Source organism: Rhyacophila brunnea, unplaced genomic scaffold, assembly GCF_057557595.1.
Source record: "Rhyacophila brunnea isolate RB1 unplaced genomic scaffold, BYU_Rbru_1.0 scaffold_14, whole genome shotgun sequence".
NCBI classification, from domain to species: Eukaryota; Metazoa; Arthropoda; class Insecta; order Trichoptera; family Rhyacophilidae; genus Rhyacophila; species Rhyacophila brunnea.
Window position 1 is genome coordinate 24,143,089 of NW_028232796.1, and position 17,374 is coordinate 24,160,462.

The window sequence follows — 17,374 nt, forward strand, 5'->3', positions numbered from 1 at the left end:
CCGGCCCCCGCCCCGCCGTCTCGAATGTGAAACGAATTAATTTTGAGCTGTGGCTGTGGCGTAACATGCGAGACTGTCAGTGTATGTATCGGATCATACGTAATACTTTGTCTTCCTTTTCAAGGTGGGCTAGTTTGTTTCTTCACAGCTGGTACCATTTCTTGTCTTTGTATTTAAGCATTAGTTGATGGGCGGTGGAGCCGAACTCTTGTGCTTGGTTGTGCATTCTCTCCGTGCGGTCTTCCAGCTGGCCCAGTTTGTCCCCCCTCTCGACCACGAGCATGTGCGCTCGGGATATTTCCGACGCGGCCGTCGTGGCTCTCGTGTTCATTTGCTCGATGTTTGCGGTCGGTCCGGGTATGTGCTTTGCGACAGCTTTGTTCGGCTTGCCACTGCCTTCACCGACTGTTAACAGAGAAGACTATTATTCAAAGCTGTCGAAGAAATGTGGAGATGGAGTTTTATATATTATAGAAAAGCAAAACTGCACAAGTGATTTTTTGTCGTTGCGATTATTTGTTTATTGTACCATATCGCGAGCCTAATACTATAAGGTTCTAAGTATTCGTCCTTGAGAAAACAAACTCAACAGTAAAGTAGTATTGTAAGCTGCCTCATTGTTACTTTTGTTTCTTCAAGGATAAACACTTAGAACCTTGTAGTTCTCCACTCGCGATATGATTTCAAATACAGGTTGCACTCTGATAATTCATTGTTTTTATTTTACTGGAAAGTTAGTAATATTCATTTGTATTCTATTCAATAAACAAAGAAAAGGGTTGCCAGGTGTAAGAAATCATTTCGCACTACAGGTTCAGTTGTTGAAAAATTCACACTTATGGCTCTAAGACAAAAATATATTGCATTTGTTGTTTATTAGGATATTGTTTATTAGGAATTATCCGTAAGCTACTAAATGCTTAATGGTTAGAGCAACCGCCCAGCAAGCAATCAATAGATGTGTGTTTGAATATCATTCGAAATTATTTTTTATCATTATTTACAATTCAGTGTCTGCCAAAGTTTTTTACCTGATGGCACACACTGGGGAAGGGGAATTTGTCTAATTATTGTACTTTCCTAGGTACAATAATTAGGTATTGGTAGGTAATTATAATTATAATATTCGTGTTATGATTTAAGTATGAAAAAATACTGACATAATTCTTCTCTGTCAAGAGGGCGAGCTCCGCCTCCAAATAGCCCCCGGAAGAAGCTCTCTTTGGGCGGCTCGGGCATATCGTGCGGCAGAAATAGTTCACCCATCATTTCATTCACAGCATGGCTGAAAATATACATGCAAAATACATCAATAACTTTTCTTCCAATTCAAACTCTGATTTGATTTAGTTAGTATCTCTTCAATTTTTGTATTGTGATAAGTTTAAACACACCCAATATTCCATGTTATTTATTATATACATCATACATTAAGGAAACCATACAGGTGGCAAGTATTTACTAATAACAATTTTTAAATAACGGCAGTCTTTTTTTTCATTGGCTGTTTAATCTAAGATGGATCTTTGCCACCTCACTATCTTTTATTCTTTTATTCACATTACATAATTTGAGCATGTATTGGAATTATCATTAGGGCACTTTGAAATAACCCAGAGCAACGAGAAATTCGAGGAAGATATAAGATTGGTATTGATTGAAATAAGTCATCATTGCGTGCATGCACTGTGACATCCAGTTTTTGTGTCTTCTTTAATTTGATGTATAGTTTTAACGCTTATTGTGTTAGGTTTTGGTTTGTTTTTAGGTTTAAAATTCATCACAATTCAAAAGTTAGAACTGAGCGCATTGATCTGTATGCGATTTACCTTAGTATACACACATGAGTTTGTATTTTTTTTTTATAGAGGTTAAAATGTGTCAGATTTTTAAACAGGTACCAATATTAATGTATAAAATATATATTTAAAAAATTCTTACCTAAATTCTACATCAATAGTGAACTTTTGTACTTCACTCGGCGATGACAGATAAAGTCCATGACCTCTATTACTAAAGCAAAATGTTCTTGCTATCCTGAAAGACATATTGAATTAGTATTAAAGTTTTCAAATTTTTTTTACTAAGCAGAATAAAAAAAAATATCTTACCGAGAGCTGACATAATAATTATTGAAAATTATTACATTTTTGGATGTTGATTTTTTAATAAATTACTGAGATCAAAACGAAATGATAAAGTACTATTCAACTATTAAAATGAAACAAACTTTTGATATTAAGAAATTCAAAACATCTCAGAAATAAATGACAAAAATATTTTACTATGTACGTGTAAACAAAATTGCTCTTCAATGATTGGTGATACTTACAACATGATAATATGTAGGTAAATAAGAAATTTCAATAAAATTTAATTGAAAATGTCAAAATTATGGAAAAATTGAAGATCTTTTAAAATCATGCAAGATTTTTTTCATACTTTGTATAAAAATGTTGATAGTTGATAGGCGTGTTCCTTTGCAGCCACGGTGTATTACATCGAGACATAAAATAATTGTGCATATATTTTAAGCCAATCAGAAGAATGATAAAAAAGTGTGCGTTTGAATTTGGAAGAGTACATTATTTTGCAGCGAATTCGAAAGAAAAGATTTAAAAAGTTTCACGTTATCAATGATTGATAGCAAAACATAAACAGTCGCTGTGCATTAAATTATTAAAATATATTTGTCCTTTGCCCTTTAAAAGTCCCACATTTTTCACATAACGATTGCTTCACTTAAATCAAATAATTTTATCAATATTTTTGTATTTTGTATTGACACTTTATGTTCATTTCTAAAGTAGACATTTAAAATACTTCCAATCGAGTCAATTATTTTTAATGCCTTTGTCACTTTCTGTTAAAATTCTAAATATGTCTTTTAATCAGAAAGAGACAATATTGTAACCTTGTGTATTAAAAAAAATAACCAGTGACAAAGAAATTAAAATGTTGACTTTTAAATTGAAAGTACTCAAAATAGAATCATTACGGAGAAAAAAACCTAGTAAATTTATATATTCATTTATTTATATTAGCTATCCAGTTTGAATTATTGTAATTGTAGCTTATTGTAAGTTTTTTGTAAAATGTAATGTAAGTTAAAGTATGCTCGGTGAATAGACTTTGTTTAATTCAGTGTCAAAATGCCTGAATTATTATTTGCCTGTCGTAATTTCAATTATAATAAAGTTAAAATTTATTGTTCATGGATAAAATTTTCAATTTGAATAAGAGTTCATTCAGTAGTTTAGTAGTAGTTTATAGGTTTATTACCGATTTGAAATTTGTAAGCTGAAATAAATTTTGGATATAAACGATGCTTATGTTTAAACCGGAAATACACAAAATTTATTCAAGCTTTGTATCGGTAATACGCTTCATATCCCTATTTTTCATACAATATCTGCTGTGTTATTGTTTTAAATTTACAGACTAAGAGAAAATACATAATTAAAACATTGAATTTGCATAGACTTTTTATAAAAATGTACACATGAGAAGTTTGTTCCTATTTTAAATTAAAACATTATCTTTGACATGGTAATTATTATTTTACACTGTTGCCACTATCTAAGAAAATGCTATGTCATATTTTATTTACATTGTAGTAAAATTTTATTTACAACACATGCCATTTCGCCGTGTTTATTATTTATTTATCTGCCTGACTATTGACAGCAGTGTGTAATGTTTATCTCTACTTTATACATTGAGTATTCTTTCATGTTAGAAAACATGCATTCCTTTCCACATGCCAGCCCAAGGTCAATATATATAGCCATAAAAATAGGATCACAATTATTTCAACAATTATTTTCTTCTTCTTTCATTAGTGGTTTTATTTTCCCACACGAAAGAATGATACGTGGGATCGTTTTTCCTCAACCGTAAACCTAAGGGAGATGATACACTACATGATTTTGATGCCGTGATGCCGCCATTGATATGCTTAAAACTCGGGTGGAACGCGCGCAATAATATACATGGGTGCCCACAGGTTGTTCAAAGAAATTCGAGACTATCTTAATTCAATGTGCTGAATTACAATAATACATTCGTTTGCTTTGGTGGCTAGTTTATTCATATGGAGGACATGCAGGGGTAATATCAAAAATCAAACTGCTGTTCCCTTACTGCAGGCATTATTCACCAAGTTGAAATCTAAAAAACAATAAACTAAAAAAAAGCTTCCGAATGTGATTCTCAAAGGAAAATATTTAATAGCAGCTCAGAAAGCTAGAAAAAGCTCTTACATGCATTTCTGATTTTTGATTAGCAACTCAGGAAATCAAAAAGAACTCATCGCTAGAGAAAAAATTCAAATAAAGTCTGTAGACAATGTATACAATATTTTTTTAATGTATATTATTTATACGCCGGTTACCGCGGTGGCTTATAATGTCGAGGGTCCCGGGTTAGGTAAAATTCACATATTATTTTTAATGTGTGTTTGGAGCCAAGTACGGACGTAATAGGTTGAACAAGTGGTTAGTTACCATCTATTTATCGTAAAAACAAAAATCTGTTAATACAACCTCCATCCAGTGGAGGACCATATTATTTTCTTAGGATCAGACATGGTAAAAAAAAATACTATTTAGGGCGCCGGAAAAATATCTTTATACCGGAAGTCTCACTGCCATAATACATTAACAGATAATTCAGTATGTAAAAAAAATATTCATACGTTGGTTGGTCATCATAGTTAAGTTAAAATTACTTTGGTAGATTCTCACGCCATTCTGGTCTGCCACGCTTGCCACCGACCGTGAAATGGCGTCACTTTGGATTGTTCCTTCGAGTTGTGGCCAAATAGAATAATACCTATTTTTAGTGCCCGACTTAGTCACCGATCGGTGACAGTTGGGTCGAAAATTACCGAGCATGTATGAAAAACGATTTAACTGTGGGAGCCGCACGTGGTGTATCCTGTCTTGTTTTTGACATAGCAAATTTGACGTTTACATAATGAAGATTGCCTGACTTTATTTATTATTTTACCGGATAATAATAATACAAAACATAATTATATAAATATAAATACTACTGAATCCAAAAAAAACTAGCAATTTGTTATTTGTCTAAATATAGTTTAAATAGTTTATAAATAGTTTCCATTTAAATAGTATGAAGGAATAGTGACTGGGAGCCAATAGATATTTTTTGGTTTAGTTATATGTAATTTTTAACACTAGCAACTGAGTGTATATTGTGAACCAATCAAATCGAGCGTTTACACGATCTAGTTAGTAACCAAATCTTTCAGTGTAATTGATATTTAATGTTAATGATTCGATTCCCACGGGTCTGGTTGGGTCTGCATGTCTGTTGGTCAATGGCGAGGGGTGGTATGCTGTTAATATTCAACATAACTAATGCACACTATACTTTGTCAGTCATACTAATTGGTTTTCGTTGAATTAAGAGTACATATCACTGATTCATGTTACCACTACCTAAACCAAACCATAATCAATAAAAAATACTCTTCTATCTATAAAATATCCAAAACTGTTTAAATGTTAGATATTTTATAGATGGACGAATGTTTTTTGACTAACTATTATGACTTGGTTTACGCAGGGTTTAATTGAATTTAAAAAAACTAATTAACACAATCTGCAATTTGTTGAATTTTTTTCAAATTCTCTTCCAAAATTGTACATTCTGTGATGTGGCAAAATATTAGAGCTACACTTTTATTGGTCACAATTTCGACCATGTCCGATCCTAATAAGATCATTATGGGCCTCTATATATTAACAGATTTTATTTTTGCCATTTTTCAGCCACTTGCCACTTGCTCAACCCAGGATTTGAACCTGGGACTCACGACGCTATAGGCCTACGCTTAAGCCGCGCGGCTATCGTGGGCATGAAAATAAATATGTACGACTGATAAAGTTTAGTGCGCACTATTTGTGTCAGATCTTAAGAACCTACCTCCACCCTTCGCCACTGCTGTCGGTGTAATTAGACTTTTGAGGAACATCACGTCAAAAAAATCACATGTGTATCGTCGGAGTAACATAGCAGATTTTGTAGAAACAATGGTGATATGCCAAAAAAATGAAAACCACATATCAGTTAATATGCAAAAATATCAGTAACTAAGCAAGATGCATAAACATGTTAGGTAAATGAGTTTCAAATAACAACACAAACCGACAAAGTGATAAAATTGGAATAATATTTAGTTTGTATCCAAGATAAGTGAATATAAAATATGGGATAGGTATTGTTAGTAGTAAGTAGGTGACATAGATGGCACCGTGTGCTTGTGTGCCTAGGATTAATCAGAGGGACTTACTGGTCGGTGTCCTCGTTAACAATGATCTGTTGTCCCCAAATTGATAGCATTGGATCTACTATCCCTCCCTGTTTGCACTTTGTCTGGAAACTACACACCGCACAAACCATACATACGTACGAACAGCAATACAGAACAAGTTGTTACCAGAAATCATTAGTTGGGTACATTGTGTTAGTGGGATATTCAGAAAGAGAGCGGACTTTCCAGCTTATTCCCGTGTGTGTATTTAAAAAAAAATAATGTGGGTATATATATATACACAGTGGAAAGCCAATTATACAAAAGATACCTCAAATAATATGATAACCGATATATAAAATGTAACAATGACAAGATACTTCATGCTATACCTCATTTACAATTACTTATTACAGGTAATTTACATTCACCGCGACCCCGGCGAGTGCGAACTCGTTTTATCGCACTTATTTTTATACATCATAATGAGTGGAATCACATATGTGTGATCAGATTATTTGACAGATATCGATAAATTTTACATAATAAGTACAGAAAATCTAAGCAGGATAAACTATGTAGATTCTGGTTCTTCAAATCTCTCCTTGATCGCGAAAATTTTCTTATCATGATTGTGTCAAAAATGTATCCCCTATGACATATGGGTTAACCTGTATACCAATAAATAAATAAGAGCTAATAATCTCTCATTTTTTATTCTGCTTATTGATCCATTACCATAAAAATATAATATATAATACCATGGCGTCATCTTGCCCACAATTCTATGATCATAAGAAATTCTTCAAATTTCATCGCATATGAGACTGTTTTTACCACAGAACAGATTAATAAGTCAGTTACCATGTTAGATCAAGAATTTGAAGCAAAATTTGGTTTACGACTGAACTTAATGACAATCAGGTCATAAAATCCAATAGATACAATAATTTCAGAATGTCCTGAAATATAATCAATATTAAATTCGCGTTTTGATTACGTAACAAACTCTAATGCATATTTGATACAGATGATATTGTGATACAGACGTAACTATTGAAATTAACATATTCTTTAACATTTGTTTAAGTTTATCCTGTATTTCTCCACACCTTCTCTCTCACCTAGAAGGCAACCGTTGCAATTACAGCATTTTTAACACATTGTTTTACACTTATCAAAGCTGTTTTGTATAACTACTTCTTTTGAAAAATACCTACACGTAACACTTTGACAAATGTATAACAATTAATAAACATCCTGTTATAAGTGTAAACAGTCGCATTTTAATAAAGTATATATTTTATAAGCGGAAAAGAATTTTTCAGTTGAAGAATTATGGGGTAAGAATTGTGGGATCTTGTGATTTAAAAAAGGTATACTATACCAATTGTTATTAATAAGAAAATATTGTGAGTGAGCAGATAATAAATTTTGCATTAACAAACTACTAAAATTGGCCTGTTATGAAACCCGAAATTTGTTGGTAACCTGACTTGACAGATGTTTTATTTCTAGTTGTCAGGTTGACCCCACTATGTATTGGAAATGATGCGAAATTGTCATGCTACTATTAATTTTTTTCCCAAGTCAAGAAATCACTCAAGTTTATTTAATTGAGATGTCTAAAATGAGTAATGAATAAGTTTTCCATCATATCCGACAGTCCCGAATTGGAGATAATTGGCAATCCACTGTGAAAATGTCGTGGGTTAGTCAGTAAATGTGATCCTGTATTTTATTTGATATAAACAACGAGATTGAAAAATTAACGATAATAATAAAAAAATATTTCTGTGTTAATGATGATTCTTTATTGTGACTTTTTATTTGCATCGATAGTTTGCAATGCAATGCCTTTATCATTTATTTCAATAACTACATAAAACTTACTTGTGAGTGAAATATGCTTTTATACTTAATACGTAATCAGAAAAAAGAATCATTAAAAAAAACTGTGTACTGACTATACATAAGTATGTATGTAAAAACATTTATGTTTTTTGGTCAGTTCAGTTTATAAACAAAATGTATTTTTGGACATAATAAATTGATAATAAATAAAGTGTAAAAAAAACATTAAAATACAGCCGATAGGGTGCTCTCTTTCTATTCAATTTTAGCAAAGGGTGATTACGAATCATTAGTAAGAGAAGGAAAGTCTTGCTTCTACTAAAATACATGAAAACTTTGTAAGTTGAATTTACTTTTGCGTAAATAGTAAGTAACTATTGCATTGATAACTTAAAATGTTATCAAGTATTAAAAAAAATGTACTTTTATGAAAATTTATAAAGAAAAAATATTAGTTTAGTTATTGCAAACAACTTTCTAAAATTTTCATGGATATTGAAGTTTTTTGGTAATGTTTGTTTGACAAGAAAAAAACTGTATTTAACAAATTTGAAGAACTCATTTCAGCAATGTTAAAATAACATCTATATTACAATGGCGAAGACTTGACAACTGATTATTTAACGTTAACCTTGACACGTTAAAATAATTTAAAAATTATTGTCAAGAATAATGCAAACTGATTTATTATTCCATCCGCAAGTGCATAATGAAATTACAACATAAGAAACTAATGAAACTTTTAAATAGTATGAAATTATTGGGTCTATAATCGCAACTAATATTTATATGAACATACCAAGGTGATCTGAATATATTTAGTTTATTCTTAGTTAAGCTGAATGTGATAGAACAAATGAGTACCTTGGTATCAAAGTGGGACATGAGCCATCTGCAATAATTTGCAGGAGAGGCGATTTTTCATTTCATATAAATATTGAAACATAATATATATAAAAAAAATACTTGAGTAATGCTTAGAGGTATAGAATCACATTTATTAAGTTAAATCTAAGATATTCATTTTGTAAATATCAAATATAATCGTTCAAAATTGCTTACGTCCGTTTTTGACACATACTTTTGCGTTTGTCCGTGTTTGATACGCAAACGGCCGTACGTGTCCGCTTTTGACAGAAAGTTTAATTTTTTTAAATAAAATTGCAAGGTAGTTCAGATTTCTTTTATTGACAGAATTTAACAATAAATGAAAAGCCTTAAAATTAATAATCATTTATTTTCTGGAGATAGGTAACAATTCGCAGAAAATTTAAATTTTTTTAAAATAAAATTTCAAGGTAGTTCAGATTTCTTTTATTGAAAAGATTTAACAATAAATGGAAAGCCTTAAAACTAATAATCATTCATTTTCTGGAGATAACAATTCGCAGAAAGCTTAATTTTTTTAAATAAAATTTCAAGGTAGTTCAGATTTCTTTTATTGAAAAGATTTAACAATAAATGGAAAGCCTTAAAACTAATAATCATTCATTTTCTGGAGATAACAATTCGCAGAAAGCTTAATTTTTTTAAATAAAATTTCAAGGTAGTTCAGATTTCTTTCATTGAGAAGATTTAACAATAAATGGAATGCCTTAAAATTAATAATTATTCATTTTCTGGAGATAACAATTCGCAGAAAGTTTAATTTTTTTTAAATAAAATTTCAAGATAGTTGAAATTTCTTTTATTGACAGGATTTAACAATAAATGAAAAGCCTTAAAATTAATAATCATTCATTTTCTGGAGATAATAATTCGACTCCCGCAAGTTCCACGTCATCTCCATCAAGTGTATCAATAGCTTCTAAATTATTCACTTCTTCAAAGCATTCACATGCATGAATATCTTCAGTATATTGTTGGCCATCGATTGGCAAATTATTATTTGTTTCAATTATGTTCTTATACCAATGCAGGGTTTCTATATTCTTCCATTCGAGTCCAAAATGTTTCGAAAGTAGAGAATTTACATCGTTTATCTTGTTTTCATTCAGTTTAACGCCTATAGGAATCGGTGCTGGATTTACTGCATCGTATGTTTTATTCTTTTTTAGAATTTGCTTCTCTCTCGCGATGTCACAATTGTAAGGTATTTCACCTCTTACCACAATATTATTCTTTTTCGTTTTGCGGAATAAAATTCTCTTGCATTGAGATATTTTGAAATGTAATTGTGCTGTAGATTTTATGTTTATTTTAGCTTCGTCTTTCCAATTATGAGGACTCCAATCTGTACCAATTATTTTCAATGTTCCGTGTGCTTTAAATACATCATGATATTCTTCAATATGTATTATTGTTTTCTTTTTCTTTAAGTCTCTTTCGATAAGACCAAATACCCGATCTGCTGGAAGGAAAGAATGTCCAGTGACTGGAAAAATTATCTCTAGCTTAGTGATTGATGGAGGAGCATTGTTATGAAGCCATTTGGCACACATCGTTACTATTGTTAAATTTTTATTTTGGCCAGCACACCCATCTGCTACCAACCGAACATTTGTGTATCCGTTCAATACTTTTGATTGTAGTTCATTGAAAATGATTGATGCTACTTCATTTGAAGATTTCCTCCCTTGGTTTTCATTCCATGTATAAATTGACACATTTTGTGGTGACAAATTATTTTTTGACGTTCCTGATACGACTGCTAAATTGAAGCAGTAAAATTGTCTCGAGTAATAGGCGGACTGGTCACTAACTTTTGGCAACACAAGGTTTTTCTGGCAATCGAAGGACATAAGAAAACAATCATCGTTTTTCTTCTTCAAATATTCGAAAAAACAGTTTGCTTTTTTTTTGTGTAGAGTAAGTTTAAATATCAAATCTTTTTTCTCATTTTCATCCTTTTCTAATTTCACTTTTTCTTTTAATTCCAAACATGTGCTACATTCATCAGTGCTTGGAGTTGCAAAACTCATATTAAACCGGGTATTAAACAACATCCGAAAGTATGACATTTTTACTTTGAAGTCATCAGTGACGCTATTATTATACATTGACCATATTTTGGTAATGCTTAGATCTGAATCTAAGTAAATTCTTGTACTTCGGTCTCGTTTATAATGTGACTCGATTCCCTTGAGACATTTGGTGAAATCGATGACAGAATTCATCTTGTTTTCAAAAAGTTTATCCTTTCTTGATCCACCCCTTGTTTCAATGGGTACTAACATGTTATTTTTTTTAAACCGTTGGAAGACTCCGATAACTCTATGTTTTGTTATATTTAATGTTGATAAAAACGTGGCCCTGCATACGGGAAGACAATTCCCAGCAGTGTTTATAATGCTGTAATGAAATGTAGCCATTTTTTGTTTTATAAAAACTTTTTGACGGCGTCTTTTTGGTACGAGAGTCCTACAGTATTTCAAAATAAAAGAATCCTGCTTGTCTTTAGCTGGTGCAGAATAAAACGATTCGTGAAACTTCCTTATGTCTTCCATTGTCAATAATCTGCATTGAAGACCACGACGATGGCCGCATTTAGGAAAGGAAGGCACGCCTTTTGCAGAATATCTGGAAAAAATAATATATTTTAGTGTTTTATTCAACTTAGAAACCACGGTTTGAAAAAACATTTTGTTCTTGAACCACCCTTTCCGTGACCATAGTAATGACATGGAGGTAATAGCGTATGTGTAAATGCGTTAACAATGAAAAATACTCGTAAATAACGAGTGAAAATGCGCAAAGGTTAATATTTAAATATTATTATTCTTATAAAAACATAAAATTATGCTTGAGCACATCATATTTTAACAATAAATCGCATTTAAAAAAGATGCATTGTGATCGAAAAAGTTTTGTAGTAGTATTCTGATAGTACTTACTTTAAAGTCTTTTCTTTGGCCCTTTTCCACTCATTGGGCTTAGCTACACGTTTTCTAGCATTCCTTGAGTCCATTTCAGTTCATTAAATATTATACTTTTTCTTGAAAACTATTATAAATGCACTTATTTTGAAAAAAACTGACAGAGAACCTCTATTTTAGAATAATGTTATCAGAGTGCCGAAATCCCGGCAGCCATGACAGTCTGAGAAGATTCCTGCTCAGTGATTGGCTGGCCCTTACCTGCGCGCGCATATAAGTCAAGTGTCCGTTTTTGATATTATACACGAACTTTAAACACAAAAATCTCCATGAAAACGACCGTTTTTGATACTGTCGAAGGCATTGTTGGAAAGAGCATCACTAACACTACCAGAATCAACAAAAACATGAATTTAGTGGAGTGTGGCTTATGTCCCACTTTGATACCAAGGTACTCAAATTGCCATGCGTTACTCGGTGTTAACTGTGTACTGGTTTATTATAACATATCGATCACTGTCTAAGTGTGTATTTTTATTTGTTATAATCATTTACCTCCGTCCAACAGGCAGTCTTCGCTGCAGATATATTGATAATACGGATTTTGTCTTGTCAAACATTATGTTAATATAAAAATAATGAAGCTTTTTTAATAACGATGTTAATTATGCAAACATTGAAAAGTAATGAAGTCATTAATTAGCATTTTTTGACGTGTAGCTTATATTTTTAGTGTATCTGGCAGAATATTTGTATGATAGTTGGCAACACTAATGTAAGCATGGTTTACTGAAAAATGATGTAAAATATACATTAAATTTTCAGCCAACAATGCAGACGAATTTTAATTATCTTTTGAGGACAGTTGTTATCAAAATAGTGAATTAAAAAAGCTTCACAATTTATAATTTACAAAGGTGCAATTTCACATTACGAAAGGAATGCGATGAAAGAATCCTTTGATAGTGCAGTTTGATAAAATGGTAAAATTCAAATTTCCAATAATAATCAAAATTTAATGCTGTGAGATGAATTTATGGTTCAACATAATTTAATATTGCATGATGAAATAATTAATATTATAATAGATTGCGGGCGATGAATTTTACCAATTAATCAGAATATTCAATATTTTACACAACAATTATAAGGAATCAAAGTAAGAAAAGACCGACCTTGCTTCAAAATCTCAATTCACGAAATTAATCAAATTTCTTAAATAATTATCTAAAAAATAATATAATAATCGGTGATGGAAAGTAAATTAACACGTTCACATCTAATTGGAAGAATGTAGAGGTTATTCTGACAGACTTTTATGCGAAATGGTTGTTAGCCATTCGCCCAATATATTTGTGTCGTTGCTCTAATCATAATATATAGATTGAAAAATAAAATGTGAATTTCACAAAGACGTACTGTGACATTATCGGAAATCAAATGCGAAATCCCCAGTATGAGAATCCCGTGACGACACTATGAATTCGTCCATAATGGTTGTGTTATACAATATTTTTTTATGTCTAGTTTTATATTTGTATAGATGAATAAATAATATGCGTACACTTTTAAACATTATTAAATTTAGTATTCATACAATAGTGAATGTAAATTATTGGAGATTGATTGAGATTTTCAAGTAAGGTTTGCCAGTGAATATTTAGTAAAAGCAGAAATTTGATAATAATTTATCACATAAACACATGTAATTATTAATATTCATATAAACATTATACAGCATCCCTTAAGTGATATTAGGAATGATGTATTATGTTTATATGCAATTGGTATGATGTAAAATTCTGTAATTAATAATAATAATAATAAAACAATTGATATTCGTGATATTTTCAGATGGATTTTTGTTTTTGATAATTATTAAAGTGAATTTAAATAAGCATATTTGCACATTGTGCATTGGATTGTGAAGTATAATATAACTTTTAATAAGATTCAATCACATAACTATTCTCCGCAAATAAATTAGATAATATTTTAATCTTTCCAGCAGGTCTATTCTTAATGGTTATCACTTTAGCATGTTTCCGTTATTTTCATTGATCCAAATTAACACGGAAGATAATCTATAAACAAAACGGTTATCGGCGCTTTCTCTAATTCATAATACGGTGAAAATTTGTCGGTCAAATTCGGATATGTTCGTGCTGCCGAACCCGAGCGGAAAAGACCGAACAGAAGCGCTATCTAGTCGGTAATGAGCCGAACACTAGAAGTTTGTATTGACAGGTCAGACATATCAACATAACCTACAATTTTATCAGTCATGTCATTGCGATTGCAGTACAACAATCGAATATTGCATCTCAATTCTCAATATGTAAAATTGACGTGCTCTGTCTTGTTCTTAACAGTTAACACGGCCAAGAGAGGGGCTGTTAAAAGATATCACGTTTTGACAGTTCTAACGGTTAACGTTTTAATATAATCAACCGTCAGAATTCGTAAAGTGACAAATGTGATATATTTATCACAATTAGCTCTTTTTGGATGTTAAGTGATATGTTAGTATAGGCCTGCTGGATGTAGAAAATAGTTAAAATGATATGAATATTATTTGCGTCTTAATTGATTTTGTACAAGTGAAATGTGCGTACTTTTTAATAATGAATGTGAATAAAGGTAACACAATCTTCCTAAAAAATTTAAAGCCTTAAATGCTATCATTTTCAATAAAAATTATTCTGAGATTTAATAAACTGTTAGTAGAATGTATTCTATCAAGCACCCAAACCAGGTAATTTTATGTTAGTTAATTAAAACCAATATTTTATTGTTTTAGTATATTCATTCAATATAGGGACACCAAGAAATCGACCACACGGACGGTAACGTAAGAACGTTTGGAGATGGTTATCGGACTCTGTTTTAATGTGAAGAGAATTTTAGAAGATATAGGTTCAAGAGTACACTGTTAGGAGAACGACAATCTATGGAAGATCTATGTTATGCCAATTATTGTGCTAGCCTAATGTGTAAAATACCTGAGTTCAGATAAAGGTAGGAAATTGATGTCTATGAGGGGCCTTAACGATGGAAGACTATATGCGAACAGATGCCCAGAAGAGAGGTAGCATACTAGGCACACGCTGTCTGAAATTTAAAAATATTGCATCAATTACATACTAATTATTTTTATATTATTGTCACCTCAGTATTCAGGGCCGAAGGTAATATATGTCGGGCCAGCAGCGTTGCCAAATTAGAATTTTATTGAAGTTATACTTCTTTAGGCGCGTTTGGAAAATCAGATCAGAGTGTATTTTTAGCGTGTGACATGTAACAAATAATTTATTTTTTCACACAAACACACAAAAATATACGCACTCGATTGGATTTGAACCACGAATTCTTCGGTTATCAGCCGAACGCACTGCCTTTACGCCACAGTATGATAATGTAATCGTGACGAGTATATAATATATTGTACAATAATCAAATGGACATACCCTTCATACTAACGATCTCGGCTTTGACAACAAAGTCCGTATCGACGAGCTGCTGTCTATAGACGCAGTTCTGACTGGGTAAGGCGACCACTCTGGCTTGCTTCTCGGATGCGATAACCACGAACTGGCGGTCGCCATAGAGGGCGGCGTCCGCTGAGGACCCCCCGCCCGCCCCCGGGGTGGGGCTCATTCGGCTGCTGCTGCCGCTGCCCGTACTCTGCTGCTTTGTTGGCGTGCGCTCCCTTTTTTCGCGCCCCTGAATATTGCCCGCCAAAAATTCAAAAAACTCCCTTTCACTGTGAACTTTAGCCACGGGCCAGATGCATAGATGTCGCAGTTAAATCTAGCCAACTAACATGAGTCATCACCAAATAATTACAGATGCATGTGGCATCAGTTAAAACAGTCAAGTATATTGCACACAGAATTTAAGTAAATATGGCATTGTATTTCGTTTATACATATGATAGATAAATTTAATTTGAATTTGATTGAATATTCAATACATCTTTTGACAGCTGTCACTTCAGTTTTTGGTATTATTTGATGCGTCACCCACTGGTGTTATTTGGCAATTAAGTATGACTAAGCATCTGGCCCTATGTGTGAAAGCGAATGCCTGTATGTGGCATTTTTTATAAATTTGCGAGTCGTTGACGGTATTAACGGACTCTTTCAGCTAAATGTGCGCTTGACATTTTTATAAGAATGAAAGTATGCGAAAATTAATAATCGCTGCCAAAAAGCATAAAACTATTCAATAGATCGTTCGGGTGTCATTCGAACCATTGAGGCATGATATTAATCCGACGGCCGCGGCTGACTCGCATTCATTGAGCAGATGGCGTTTCGATAAATTATTTTAAAATAAAATAATGCACAGTGCAGACACATGCTAAGTAATTAATCTTTATCGGACAATAATTATTATTATTTGCATTAAAAATATAAATGGTAGATACTAAATATATAATATTTATCGTTTATTTCATAACATCAGTCCTTCGGACACATTCCGTATCTTTCCTTTAATAAGATACGCTCATGATGAAATGACAAAGCAAAGAAAAGCGTTAAAAGTGTTCGGTTGCCGATTTAATGCACATTAGACATACGTTGTGGATTCCACGATGGCCGCGCGGCTTAAGCGTCAGCCTATAGCGTCATGGGTCCCAGGTTCGAATCCTGGTTCTGGTAAGTACACATATTGTTTTTCAATTTGTGTATGAGTCAGAGTATGGACCTAATAGGTTGAGCAAGTGGCTGACATCCATTTCTCGTAAAAAAAAATCTGTTAATACAAACCTCCACTCTGTGGAGGCCCATATGATCTTATTAGGATCGGATATGGTCAAGAAAGACACGTTATTCATGCACGACTGACTTGAGTCAGTAGCTGCTCGTAGGTTAGTCGTATTCCATCTTGTCAGTGGATGCATCATGACTGACTTATGATGTCACGTTCTTCATGAATGCTCTGAAGACAAAAGCAAATCAGAGAGACACTATCTTGGACCAAGAAATTACTGGTAAGGTGATGTAAGACTTATGTTTACATTTAAGTGATTCATTTTGCATAACCGACACGTCTCCCGACACTCGCATAACCTTTCTTTGCTGTTTCCTTTCACTGTGTTCATAACTTATTTGTTAATCGGTAAAGGGAAGTTAGCTTGTTCATAAAATGACTAATAATTACGTCATCTGTTCAGAATTTGACGAATGTATTCTTGAATATGACAACGTACTATAATAATAAATTGTATGTTTCTATAGTTGTATCATAGATCGGTTATTTAGACAAAGAGCACATCAGCTGTCCATTGCGATGTCCAGTTGATATAAATAGATTATTAAGAATTATATTGATATCATTTTATTTCGTGTGCTTCATCTGTATTTTAATAGTTAGAAATATGAAAACAACATAAATTAGCCATTCCCGTCAATCTTTTCTC

The 17,374-nt window shown here is 32.3% G+C and overlaps 1 protein-coding gene and 1 long non-coding RNA gene across 3 annotated transcripts in view; both read right to left on the reverse strand.

Moving 5' to 3' along the window:
- Positions 1-17,374, reverse strand: part of Tomosyn (syntaxin-binding protein tomosyn) — a 735,273-nt gene continuing 717,899 nt past the window's right edge. The window contains exons 20-25 of one of the 2 annotated variants that reach the window (XM_085942075.1): positions 15,417-15,672; positions 14,952-15,060; positions 6,320-6,409; positions 1,942-2,037; positions 1,161-1,285; positions 1-405 (exon numbers count right to left, since the gene is read on the reverse strand). In XM_085942075.1, coding sequence (XP_085798201.1) covers positions 143-405; positions 1,161-1,285; positions 1,942-2,037; positions 6,320-6,409; positions 14,952-15,060; positions 15,417-15,672 — 939 coding nt within the window. In that variant the 3' untranslated portion in view covers positions 1-142. The remainder of the gene's footprint in view (positions 406-1,160; positions 1,286-1,941; positions 2,038-6,319; positions 6,410-14,951; positions 15,061-15,416; positions 15,673-17,374) is intronic. The other variant, XM_085942074.1, reaches the window with a different exon arrangement.
- On the reverse strand, positions 9,807-12,146 carry LOC147075775 (uncharacterized). The gene is made up of 2 exons (XR_015069965.1): positions 11,968-12,146; positions 9,807-11,653 (listed from the first exon to the last, which is right to left on the reverse strand). It is a non-coding gene; the product is annotated as an uncharacterized LOC147075775 (long non-coding RNA).